Below are 13,525 nucleotides of genomic sequence, written 5' to 3'. Positions count from 1 at the left end.
CTGTATTTTGATGGTCACCACCAGGCATCTGTGGCAGGAATAAACAGGGAAAAATAAGCCTGCTATAACTATACCCTGACCCCATCTCTCCTCAGAGTGAAGATACTTAGTAAATTCATGTCTAAGGCTTTAGAATGTTTATTCACAGGGTTGTATATATTAGTACAATCCTCCTTTTTGCACATTTAAAGCAAGGATGGGGAACTTCAACTTTCTGGCCCCCAGGACTCTCCTCAAGCCACATCTCTTCTTCCCTGGCCACACCCCTGCACTGTAGGCTTGCTATACGTCTGAAAAATTCCAGACATGTATAGAAATCGGATGCCTAAAACAATGTCCGGGGTTGTTTCCCCCCGCAGGGTTCCCCCCCAGGTTTTTTTGTTTTGCGGGGCACATAGCGATAGCTCTAGCCACCCATGGTGCTGCTGCTGTTGGCGCTGGCTGCTGCCTCCCTCGCTTGGCTGTGCACGGCCACCTCATCCGGGAACCGCTTCTCCGAGGCGCAGTTTTCCCAGCACAGTGTCCCCAGCGTGGTGGGCTCTTGCCACAGCTGCAATGCCAGCACCTGGCACGCCTTTCTGAGGGGCCTAGACCTGCTGTTTACATCTTTGAGACTGCCCGACTGGCTACAAGGTGTGAGAATTCCTGCGCAACAATTCCCACCGTCTCCAGCAGGTAAAAGGGAGGCAACATGGGCTTGTGTGCAAGTGTATGTGTGTTATTCCAGAAATCGGAAGCTTTGGGTTGCTCTCTTAATATTTAAAAGCCCTTCTTTGAAACTATCTACCTTCAGGATAAGTCGCTTTATGCACTAGATCAATGGAACATAAGCAAATATTATTTGATTTAAGTGAAAATGATGTCTTTCCTCCTGGAAATATTGAACCCTTTTCACATTCACAACCAGTTTTAAAATGAAATTGAGAGCGGGAAGAGAGAAGGGAGATATCCAAATGGGAGCATTCTTCGTCACCATGTGTATAAATAGTTGTAAAGTGATAGCATAAGTGAATGTCTTGCCTCTTCCGCAGGCAAATGGAGCTAATAAAAGTGGCAATCCTAGGAGACTTCCATCTACAAATCAAATTTGGTCCTCCTGCTTTCATAAACTCCTGGCATTTAATCAGTGGCGGAGTGCTGTTTATTGGTTTGGCTTGTAGTGCAGATGCCTTCAAGATCATCTCTTAAATGTGCTCCAAAGGAATTATAGTGGAGTGCATTGGAATAGCTTGCAAATGCATTGAGTTGGAAGACAGGGAGAGAAGTTCTTGTGAGAAATAAAAGGTATCAAGTGCGTAAAGATTGTTAACTTTTTTTCTCCAAGAGTTGGCTCTTCAGCCTGAAGTGGCAGGCTCTGCAGGAAAGCTCTTTGATAGATGCTGGTGGAGGCTTTCTGGATCTGGTTGCAATGACAAAAGATAACGGCTAGGATCCAAAGACCTGCATAGGCTTACACAGATTCCGGTGAAATGTTTGACACACAAAAACACTGCCACCCTGCTTTATTTAGCTGCCTCCAAACTGTTTTTCAAATTTCCCTTGGTTTCAGAAGCATGTTTCCCCCCAATACAAATACCGTAAGTCTAAAACCCCTGTGGTTTCATGAAACTAATGTAATGCTTCTTTGGATCCATGTGTTTTGGTGATAAGGATCTGAGCGCAACAGTCACCTATAAACTTTGTTATATATTTCTTGGGTGCCTTCTGGAACTGCTCAGAGATCATTATGAATTGGTTGGGTGCATGCCAACTACCAAAATTACTGGGTGGGTGGGAGGAGTGGTGCTACTAATTCTCTGTAAGAAACATCAGAAAGATGGTTATGAAAACTGTGCATGGGTGGGGGATATGTGGTCTTGCAGATGTGGGCTGGCATTTTTTTACCAGCATTGCTGTGTGAGCTATGCCAAAAATGTGCATGCATGAAGAGCACCCATCCCACAATAAACACCCTTGATGAATGGCTCCCAATCTGTATAATAAAGAGACCCAGCAGCAGAAATACTCAGTTGCCTGCTTCATTTTAATTCACATACCTTATTTTTAAAAAACTCACAGTTGGCAACTCAGTCAACCAAGTACGACACAGGGACTCTGCAGCCTATTTTTACAATTTCTGATTATGCTTCTTTTTAGCTGCTTGTAAGGCCAAAGAGGCCACATAGGACCAGGGTAGCTCCTTAACAAACAAACTTATTCATATCCTGTTCTTCTTCATCATCTCCTAGATAGAATCATGAATAAACTGCAGGACAACCCGGAGCAGATGATACCATGAAGAGAAGTTTACAAGTCCTCTATTGCCAACTGCTTAGTAAGTAGACAACCATCTGAATACTTTGACATTTTCTCTCTATTTTAGGTGTACTTACTTTGGATATGAGTGATACTACCCTTCCCCCCCTTCTCCCCCCTCTTAACATTCATCAAAATTTCTGACCTTTATTGTATTTTTCCTTCCATCCCTTACCTCCCCTTTCTTGGGCTAGGAGTTAAGCTGTTAAATTGTTTTCTTTTAAGGGCAAGCTAGTGGTGATAGCAAATGGATGGGCCCACTTGTCTTAGAGTTGGATCTCTGCCAATTTCTCTTATAGCAGTAGTCTGAACTACTAGGGACAACGTAGCCATGTTGCTAAATGCCTGGATGCTGCCTAATGCATGATTGCCTCTGATAACTTAACCACTTAGAGGTTTTGATGATTAAGCGGTATATATAAAATAAATAAAACTGCGGCTGCAAATCGTAATTCCCAGCTCCTCCATAGTGTTTAGAACGTAACTGTATGCTGATGTTCTTTCCCCCCTCGTTCTCAGTGATAAAGAAGGGAGGCAGTATAATGCCAGGAATAGGTGTCCAGTCCCAGCAAGGGTTGAGGTTGAGGTGGTGAGTGGTCTTTGGCACAGGCACTTACAAACAAGGTGTCATCAGGAAAGGCGGAGTCACATCCAGATCCTGGACAGAGTGTCTAAGGCTCTGTGGCTAGAGCATTTCCTTCTGTGCTGTATAGAACTGTTGATTTAGCAAAATGGTGGCACAGTCATTGGTTCGTACAGCATGGAAGTGATGGAGGCTTTATTAAGAGCATTGTCTTGAGTCTGAGGAAGATGGCAGTACATACTACATGCTCCAGTTTGGGGCTGAGAGCTGAGAACAGCAACTTCGCCAAAAGTTGTCTCCACCTCCCATGAGTCTTCCTCCAAGGAAGATGGGAATGGGGCCTGAAAACACAATAGGATGCAGGTAAATTCTACCAGATGTTATGATCGGGGAGAACAGAGCCAGATGTTTATTTCTTACTGATGCAGCTGTACATCAGGTCACATTTCTAATTTTAAGGTGTCTCTTTGTACCATGTTGTTGTTGTTGTTGTTCAGTTGTTCAGTCGTGTCCAACTCTTCGTGACCCCATGGACCAGAGCACGCCAGGCACGCCTATCCTTCACTGCCTCTCGCAGTTTGGCCAGACTCATGTTAGTAGCTTCGAGAACACTGTCCAACCATCTCATCCTCTATCGTCCCCTTCTCCTTGTGCCCTCCATCTTTCCCAACATCAGGGTCTTTTCTAGGGAGTCTTCTCTTCTCATGAGGTGGCCAAAGTACTGGAGCTTCAACTTCAGGATCTGTCCTTCTAGTGAGCACTCAGGGCTGATTTCTTTGAGAATGGATAGGTTTGATCTTCTTGCAGTCCATGGGACTCTCAAGAGTCTCCTCCAGCACCATAATTCAAAAGCATCCATTCTTCGGCGATCAGCCTTCTTTATGGTCCAGCTCTCACTTCCGTACATTACTACTGGGAAAACCATAGCTTTAACTATACGGACCTTTGTCGGCAAGGTGATGTCTTTGCTTTTTAAGATGTTGTCTAGGTTTGTCATTGCTTTTCTCCCAAGAAGCAGGCGTCTTCTAATTTCGTGACTGCTGTCACCATCTGCAGTGATCATGGAACCCAAGAAAGTGAAATCTCTCACTGCCTCCATTTCTTCCCCTTCTATTTGCCAGGAGGTGATGGGACCAGTGGCCATGATCTTAGTTTTTTTGATGTTGAGCTTCAGACCATATTTTGCGCTCTCCTCTTTCACCCTCATTAAAAGGTTCTTTAATTCCTCCTCACTTTCTGCCATCAAGGTAGTATCATCAGCATATCTGAGGTTGTTGATATTTTTTCCGGCAATCTTAATTCCGGTTTGGGATTCATCCAGTCCAGCCTTTCGCATGATGAATTCTGCATATAAGTTAAATAAGCAGGGAGACAATATACAGCCTTGTCGTACTCCTTTCCTAATTTTGAACCAATCAGTTGTTCCATATCCAGTTCTAACTGTAGCTTCTTGTCCCACATAGAGATTTCTCAGGAGACAAATGAGGTGATCCGGCACTCCCATTTCTTTAAGAACTTGCCATAGTTTGCTGTGGTCGACACAGTCAAACTGTGTACCAAACTTTGTACCATGCAGGACTTGTTTTTGACCCTGAACTCTCAGATATAATCTACTAGTTTTATTTTTGTCATAGTAGCCGTACTTTGCATGTTTGCAAATGAAGAATTTGTTTACCTTTAGAGCTGCTAAATAAAGTAAAATTAAAGAGGATAAATATGTACTCAGTTCCTTTAGTTTAGTAGGTTTTGTATGTTGATAAATGTTTTACATCCAAACCTTGATTCATTTCATCAAATTACTTTCCTCGAGCTGCATGCCATGCTATCTAATTCCATTAAAAGTTATTAGGTGTTTTAACTGCTATGGTTATTAGGAATTCTTTTGTGTTCATTTTTTACATAGTGATGGGATGTTTCTAGTCAGCAGTAATCTATTTAGGGATTATGTATTTATGGAGCTATGGTATGGTTGAAAATTATTTTCACATGTTCATAATTCACACAGTCTGAATAGATACATAGGATGTTCTCATCTGTTGGCAAGAGAGGTTGAAAATCATATCCGAAAAGAGGATTTCAAGTTAGTTTACAAGGGTCATTCCCAACCCATTTATGAAAGTAGCACAGATTAAGATGTTTTCTATTTACTGTTATATTCATTGCCATAAGATAATTTAATAGAGTTTGAGCTAATGGAAATATTACATCCCAAGCTAATGCTAACTCAAGCACTGGTGAATGAAGTACTTTATATAATGCACCCAAAATTTACTTTACCTTCACATAAGTGATTAGTATATTATTATTACTGATGTAATTCACTTCATCTGAACATAGCAAGCTGCCTTATTGGTTCACCTTGCTCAGTATTACCTGTGCTGACTAGCAGAGGCTTCTTCCTTTACTTCAAATAGGAGACATTCCTGGAGATGCCAGGAATTGAAACTGGGAAAATCTACTTGCAAAGCAGATGCTCTACCACTGAGCTTCAGCCTTTTCCCAACTATACTTCAGATACATAGGTTACAAAAAACAAAGATTAATGAATCTTAGTCTTTGCATTCATAAGCCAGAATCTACTTCAGATGATGCATGCATGCAGTTGGCAGGTTAGGGCAGGGATAGCAATATAGTGCTGCAATTGTAGCACCATTTACCTGGGAGAAAGCCCCAATGAATTCAGTAGGATTCACTCTTGAGTAGACATGGTAGGGGTTGCACTGGTAGGAGATCAAAAAGCGGAGATAAACAGTGGATCACCCAGCAGCTCCTCATTCCTCGCAGTCCCTTTCAGCTTTCTCTGCGTTTTGGTGTGTAAGCCTGCAAATCTGTCAACCAGGTAGAAGCAGGTTGTTGTCATGTAGTGGTGCATATGGCACATGGTGTGTATTATGTAGATGTAAGTCACAGACTGAAACATTCATTGATTTTTGCATGGCTTTTGAGAACAAGCTTCTAGGTTTCCAAAAAGTACTGGAAGCAGAATATAAAAGATGTGCCAGCCCTTTCTGTCAATGTCCTTGATTGCAACATTTGCTTTGGGCTTTTATTGTATAAGCTTTTCAAGAACAGAAAAGAGATAAAAAATACAGCGATCCTCTCAGGGATTTCAATGACCAAAAAGAAAGTACTGATGTGTTGTCATATAAACAGTGAAAGTGGCGCAACTTACCAGTATGAATTTCAGCACAGGTTGAATGCATGAACAGGTTAATTGTTATGTACCGGTACTATCTGTAAAATGGAGCAGAATTGTTTCATTCTATCACTAAAGCTAGTCGGGGGGCGGGGAGAAGAATCTGTGCAGTTTGGAGCTATTGTAAAAGTGTCCTTTGTCCCTTACAGCAAAGAGATGATCTATATGTCTGTTTAATTCCCAATAAACTAGTTTGTTTATGCCTGCTAGGCAGACTTTCTACTTTAATGGGCTTGTTCCAATTGCTTTTCACACACTCCAGTTACCATTCATAAAGAGTAAGAACATCGTAGACATGAATAGGGTTGGAAGGTTTTTTATTCTGGAACTTTAATCCTCAAGGAAGCTGACTTAATGTTGCTCTGTGAAACCTCTGTGTGTGTGTGTGTCTCTCTGGTAGTAAAAAAATGTTTACTGGGTTTTCTAAAACTGGTTACTAGTTCAGTTAAATAACAGCTATAAAGATATCACCCTAGCCCATGATCTTGGCCACATTTATAGGGAAACCTAGGCCAATTGGATCAACATGTAATGTTAAACGATGCCAGAGTCCCCGTGAAAATGCTGCTATCAGAGTGGAGGAGAAATTTCAATGAGAAATGTAGGTTTGATCTTTCTGCTGAGTGAGAGCAAGTTTCAGGATGATGTCACAGCATTCTTCCATGAAAGATTCTCATAGATTTACCACTCATCTGCAGGAATACAGCATTACAATAGTACAATGGGCCACAACAGGACATCTCTACAGTCTTCCAATAACCCCATCCAATATGGCTGTGCACCAGATTCGCTCCAGGTCCAAGCCTCTAGCTTAAAATTGGACCTATTCACAGGGATTTGGGCATTGGCCAAGTTGGGTAGAGACACCCATGGATCGCTGTTGGTCAGGATGCATGGCCCATAAGGACCCAAGACTCTGGGGGTGGAGCATCAGGCAGGAAGGAAAAGCAGGCAGTGTTTGGGAAAACCCCATGTAGAGGCTCAGACCAACTTGACTGTGTCTTCTTGGGAGAAGGTAGAAGCCCACAACCACCTGATACTCCCTCCTTCCTGGCACTCCATCCCTGAACGGTTACCTCACACAGGATTGATGCCTGTGTGCACCAGCTGTTGAGCCATCACACCTTCAGCTTGATCCTTTGCAAGTGGCTTCCTTACAGAGAACCTGCTTGCAAAGGGACACCCTACAATTGACCCCTCTGCTCTCGATCAGGAGAAGGGAAGGAGACACATGTCCTTTTACCATTCCATGTACAGTAGCCAGCTGAACTGGCAACCAAATCTTAATTGAACATTAGTGACAGGAGAGCATCTTTCACCACATGAAAGGCGATGTCACAACAGAGAGGAATGGTGGGGAGGGGCATTCAGGAGGAACAGTTAGTAGTTGCAGCTGTTGCCCCCCAGCACCTGCCACATGAGGTGGATGCTTCACTTTGCCTAATGGTAGGGTTTCCCCTGCATCCAGTGCCCTCCCAGCCACGCACATTTCTAGTTTGAAGCCTACCAGTAGCTAGGGTGGCAGGGCTCTGTTGCAGCTATCAAATGATAACTTAATTTTGAAATATTATCATCATCAACATCATCATCATCATTAAAAAAGAATGCATCTATGAACTCTTATGGGGAGTTAGGCACTTGTTCTTAATCCTCAGTAAGCATGCACAGAGTAGAAGCTGTACATTGCATTTTCAACATTTCTCTGGTAGATATACCTTCTATGCATAAATAAGAAGAATGGGGAGAGGGAAACCAATATTTCAAAATAGGTACGTTGATTAACATCTTGAAACCACTACAAGGGCTTTTGTTGATAAGCTTCAATTAAAGTGAACATGTTTCTACAGCTTTCCTTCATTTTGCCACCAGACACATATTATGGTACATTTGCTACTTTCATTAAGCGGCTGGCTTTGTAAGGAGAGTTTAAAAAAACAACACACCCCAATATGGTTATTAAGCCCTGCAGCTTGAACCATAATAATTCAATATACCGTAGGTGTTTGTTGTGCTTTCTTTCTCCATGGGTGACTGAAACTGAATGTATAATAGTGAATATTTCAGATGGGGGCGACTTTTGAAGTGACTTTGAAATTAAATCCCATCCAGGTTCTTTGGAGTTAAGCAGGACCAAACAGTTGTGCAGTGTGAGGTGTTTGCGGGCAAAGTTTTGTATAGTGGGTTGGATCCAGACTTAACAGCACAAGCCTATGCATGTCTACTCAAAAGTAAACCCCACTAAGTTTCTGTTAGACTTATTTTCAGAAAAAGTATATAGGATTGCAGCCTAGGTTAGCTGACTTAGCTCCTATTGAAATCAATGGAAAAAGCTAGTTGTGACTTACATTCCATTAATTCAAATGAGAATTAAGTTCAACTAAGTTATGCACCTCCATTATTATTATTTATTGAACTTATATCCTGCCTTTCCTACAGAAGGACCCCAGGATGGCAAACACATCCTCATTAAAACAATAAAATCTAAAAACAGTGAGAACATTCACAAAACAGTTATAGTTGAAATATTCTTAAAACAGTGAAAACGTTCTCTCATCTCTGAATCCATATGTTAGTTACATGAAGGAGGCATCAAATGATTACTGAACGGAAAAGTCGCCTCACTTAGATGTCCACATTGATTGCATGCTGGCTTCTTCACTGCGGATGACTATAGTAATATGTGAATGACTGAAGGCAGTCCCACACTGGTGATGTGGTGGGGGATTAAGGGGCTCAGTGCAAGAGCCTCAACAGACAAAGCCAGTGTTTGGAGTAGAGTTTTGTAGTGAAGGAACCTAGATGTAAAGCAGTAAACTGGGAGAAAACAGAGAGCCAGAACAATGTTTGATATTTGTTTGAATCCAAGGCTGTGGCTATGGGAGAAACAATACCCTATGGAGGTGTTAACGCTGTTAACCTCTCCATCATAGGCTCAGGTTGTATATACAGTGGTACCTTGGTTTACGAACTTAATCCATTCTGGAAGTCCGTTCTTAAACCGAGGCGCAATTTCACTAATGTGGCCTTCCACCGTTCAGCTTCCATTCTTAGACCGAGGTAAAGTTCGCAAACCGGAACACTACTTCCGGTTTTGTGGAGTTCGTAAACCGAATCATTCGTAAACACGGCTGTTCTTAAACCAAGGTACCACTGTATGTGTAAATAAACCATATATCATAAAGAAACCACAGTCTCCCCTGTGCCTCATTCTCAAAGGAAACCCAAACTCTGGGTAAGCACCTGAACCCCCTGGAATCTTGCATCACTCAGAGAAAGGGATGGTGTACAACAACATCTTTTCTTTTATAGAGAAAAGCCACTAGGGAGAGAACAATTATTATTAGCCGTTACATAGATAATGTATTTCCATAATATGAGCTGCTCACTGAATTTAGTTTTTCTTGTTGGCCAAGTTGAAAGCACCTTAGTTTTTCTATATTTAGAATACACAATCAGAGCAGTAATAAATGTACACCATTTGGCAACACATTTAGGCTGCTGTTTGATATATTCTTGGAGTTTTTGATATTCAAAAAGCAAAGGATGTCACTTTCTGTTTGGGAGGGAAATATAATGCTAGGCAAAAAACATATCATGAGTGGTGACATCTTCACTATTTATTCTGTCTGTTTTACTTTAAATTTGAATCTGCCTCTTGGAGTGCTGCATTCCACATCCAAAGCTCCTTTGGATCTAGCTAGCTTAGAAGGAAACAATAAGGAATAAGTTATATGACTTGGTGACAGTCTGCTCATAGAAAACAGCAGGATGTTCCTCTTCCTATCTGGAAAAGTTGGTTATTGATGTTTTTCTCCCAATCAGAATTGCTTTCATATTCTTCCTATGCATGAACCAGTTCCATAGCAGAAATCCAGTGGCGTATTCAGATTTCTTTGATCATGTCAAATAGTGTTTTTAAGTGATGCAGAAGGCTGCATTCCTGCGCTTAGTGACACATGCATAAGCCTTGCTGAAGTCAGTGCGATTTGCACATACATAATTGATGGCAGAATGTAACCGTTAGACTTCACTGAAACTGGGCATGCCTCCCCTTGTCAAAAGTATACAGTTCTTAAGACACCAATTCTTTGAATTTCAAGCAGGCATGTGTAATGCATAACAGTTTTCTATTCCTCAAAGTTAATGAGCATAATATTTGGAGTTTGGATAATTGCACATATGACTGACTTCAAAGTTTGTTCTTCGTAACTAGGGATAGGGATAAATTTTATTTTGTTTGAATTTTAATGAGAAGCTACTTTATCCACACATTTTGAACACACATGTGAACCAGTCACAGTTATCTTTCTAAATTTATACTTTCCCCAATTTTGTGATGCAGTTCTTCAACCAAACAATGTGTTACCATATATTAGGGGATAGAGTGCAACCCTCGCCATGCATTTTTAAAACAGCATGCCAAAATGCATTATATTTGCATAAATTGCTTGCTGAAATGCGTAAAACTGCATACAAAAATGTGTATATTTGGAGAAATTGTTAATAAAATGCTGATGAATTTTCATGAGGACTTTTTTATAATGCAAATAGCTGGAGAAAATGTGGAGAACTGGATTTAGGTTGGGAGAAAGGAGAAACTGAAGGAAACTAAAACTGGAATATTCATTCATCCCCATTTAACACACTGCAGTGTTTAACAGATTTTCTGAGAAGAAAAGGGAGGTGGCAGCACCAAGACGGCTGAAAGACCCTAGAAGGAGACAAAGCCTTGAAAGAATGTTCAAAGTGGAAACATTTACAGTAAATGCAAAATGCCCAGTGCATTTTGGGGTATCACCTTCTTCAGGGCCAAAGAAGACAGCACTTGTGATGATTCATCTGAAGGACATTGTTTCAAATTTCTTTGCCTCTGGAGAAGGATTCATATATGAATCAAGCATGTTGCATTTCCCATTAATGTTTCCATTTTGAGTACCATTTCTTCCCGTTCTTGGCAAAAGGTCCCCCCCCCAATTAATTATACTACCATAAAAACATGGTTGAACAAATGTGTGGATATTATCTGGTTATTATTTCCAAATTGAGGAACATGAGAGATCTATGCTGGTCATATTGTAGCTTCCACATGTCTCCTCACATGTTTTTTTTTGTTTTTTTTTTTGCTCAGCAGCAATTTCCCCAACCCTGCATCACACCCCCAGACTGTCAACAAGGAAATACTTGAGTGCATGCCCCGTAAGGGAAAAGTTAATGGAGGGTAAATGAGAGTGTGAAACTAGTGATTGAGAAGAAAGGGGCAACACACAACCATGTGGTAACTTCCTAGCAAACACTACCCAGTGGCAAATGTCAGTGTATAGGTATCAGAGACAAAAGAAATGTAAAATGCTTTTGTATAGAACGATAAACATACAAATGCAGACACAGAAAGGAATGGATCTGTGTGATCCACATGCACACTAATACCACGATATTGACACAACTTCAGTCTGGCTTATGCCCTTCTCTGTACCACATGTGCTGTTGGTTTGTTTGGTTATTAAATTTATATCTCAAAGCTGCCCAGGGTGGCCCAAAAAAAAGTGACAATACATCAAAAACATTTAAAAAAACAATTCCAAAGCAGATGCAGAAAGGGCAAAGATGTTATGCTGATTCCAACTTGGAACTGGCGTTATTCTATCATGTTCATCCAGAATGGGGTGTAATATTAAGGGTATCATATCCATGTGTGTGCAAAATGAGCAGGCGAAAGGTTGCATAAATACATATAGGCAGGCCTTTACAATTCGTATTTGTTTTGCTCTGCACAGCAGAGACTTCCCTGACTGTATTGCACCCCAAACCATCAAACCTGACTTACGGTGCAGCAAGCAGTGGCAAAACTGCTTTGCTGAAATAGAATTAATGGTGGTGAATTGTATTCAATGTCACTCTAAAACCACAGATCCATTTGGGAAGTTTTTCAACCTAGCCAAAATATGCACAGGCCTGGGCTATTAAAAAGGGCCTGAGAGTATAGATTTGTATACCATGTTTTAAAACCATGTCATTAAGTTTAGCATTAAAAGCTGATTGACTCCTGCATGATGGCATTGGCTGGTCTTGTGAGCAGACAGGCAAATCCCTGCATTTGCCCACAGTACTCAGCATGATAGTATCTTGACAGAAGACATCTGAGCACTTTTATGCTCATCCTGACACGTTTATAAAAAGAGCCAAAGGAAAGCTCTTTCAAGATTAATGAGAAAGGGTAGCTTTCTTTAATGCATATCCTCCATACACTTGCAATTTGCCAATGCAGATTCCTTATGCTGGGAACCAAAGCAGTACAATGAGTTCATCTTATGCCAGACATATTAGTACAAGTTCATCATCTAATAGAAGATTTACATATGCAGTAGCCTATTTTCATACATGGCACTAAAAGTGTTTTTCAACCTCTCTCCCACTGCATGTGTGAATGCTGTCAGCTCAGAATCAGAGGTGAAGGAGAGCTATTTTAAAAATGAATGTATATTCCAGCCAACGTGATTACTGAATAATGTATGTAGGAAATGGGGGGAAATGGATTTAAGCACCACTGTAAATATGCCATTAGTCACTGACATCTGTGGCACATGGCTTTTATTTAGAGTATTTATTTAGGGTGTTTGTGAACTGCCCTTTCTCTAAAGGAGCAATGGATGATATACAACAAGCACCAAAGCAAAATATATCAAATATCTATAAATGCACATCCAAGCTAAGAAATTAAATAATAAATCACTAAAACATCAAGTCATGCATTGCTGCTGTGGATTGAGCCCCTCCTTATCACAGCATCGAACTGTAAAACCCTGGGTAAATAAAAATACATTTGGTTGACTGAAAAGCAGCAATGTGAAAGACAGACACACCTCGGGGGGGGGGGGGAGATAATTCCAAAGCTGAGGCCCCACCACATAGACCTTTCTAAACTTCCCAACTCCATGAATCCTGGCAATGACCACAAGCAAAGCCCACCCACTGACCCGCCAGTCTCAAGAATTGAATTGGCTGGCACTGGAGTATGTGCTCCTTCAGATATTTGAACCCTGACTCATTTGGGGTTTATAAACTATTACCAGCACCTTTAATCGAGCCCAGTAGCACACAGGTAGTCAGCACACCAACCTTTTATTGGGTATAAGAAACGGTCCATAGGAAGTGCCTCTTTTCTATAGACAAAACATGATGTATGTAATGGCTTGATGGCAGTGAAAGTGCTCTTATAAGCCTCTCCGTTATCAGGAAGCATAATAGGAGGCAGATTTCAATGCATAACTAATCAGAGATTGTGGCAAGCTTCTGTCGTCCTACATTACCCATATATGTTGTCACTGCAAATGTAGCCACCCCGCATTTCTTCACCCCCTTCAGCTCATATTCACCACTCCTTCCCACCAAAAACCTCAATTAGTATGGTGATTCAGTCAATCCACACGAAGTAAATCTACACAGGTTGCATT

The 13,525-nt window shown here is 41.1% G+C and overlaps 1 protein-coding gene across 2 annotated transcripts in view; it reads left to right on the top strand.

Annotated features, from left to right (window-relative positions):
- Positions 1-13,525, top strand: part of TMEM108 (transmembrane protein 108) — a 178,632-nt gene that overhangs the window by 78,547 nt on the left and 86,560 nt on the right. Inside the window, exon 3 of one of the 2 annotated variants that reach the window (XM_033166350.1) lies at positions 2,233-2,314. In XM_033166350.1, the coding sequence (XP_033022241.1) occupies positions 2,275-2,314 (40 nt within the window). In that variant the 5' untranslated portion in view covers positions 2,233-2,274. Of the gene's footprint in view, positions 1-2,228; positions 2,315-13,525 lie in introns of both variants that reach the window. The other variant, XM_033166349.1, reaches the window with a different exon arrangement.

The sequence above is a fragment of the Lacerta agilis genome, chromosome 12 (genome assembly GCF_009819535.1).
Source record: "Lacerta agilis isolate rLacAgi1 chromosome 12, rLacAgi1.pri, whole genome shotgun sequence".
Lineage (NCBI taxonomy): Eukaryota > Metazoa > Chordata > Lepidosauria > Squamata > Lacertidae > Lacerta > Lacerta agilis.
The sequence above is the reverse complement of the archived record's forward strand: the minus strand, read 5'-3'. Positions and strand labels throughout refer to the sequence as shown.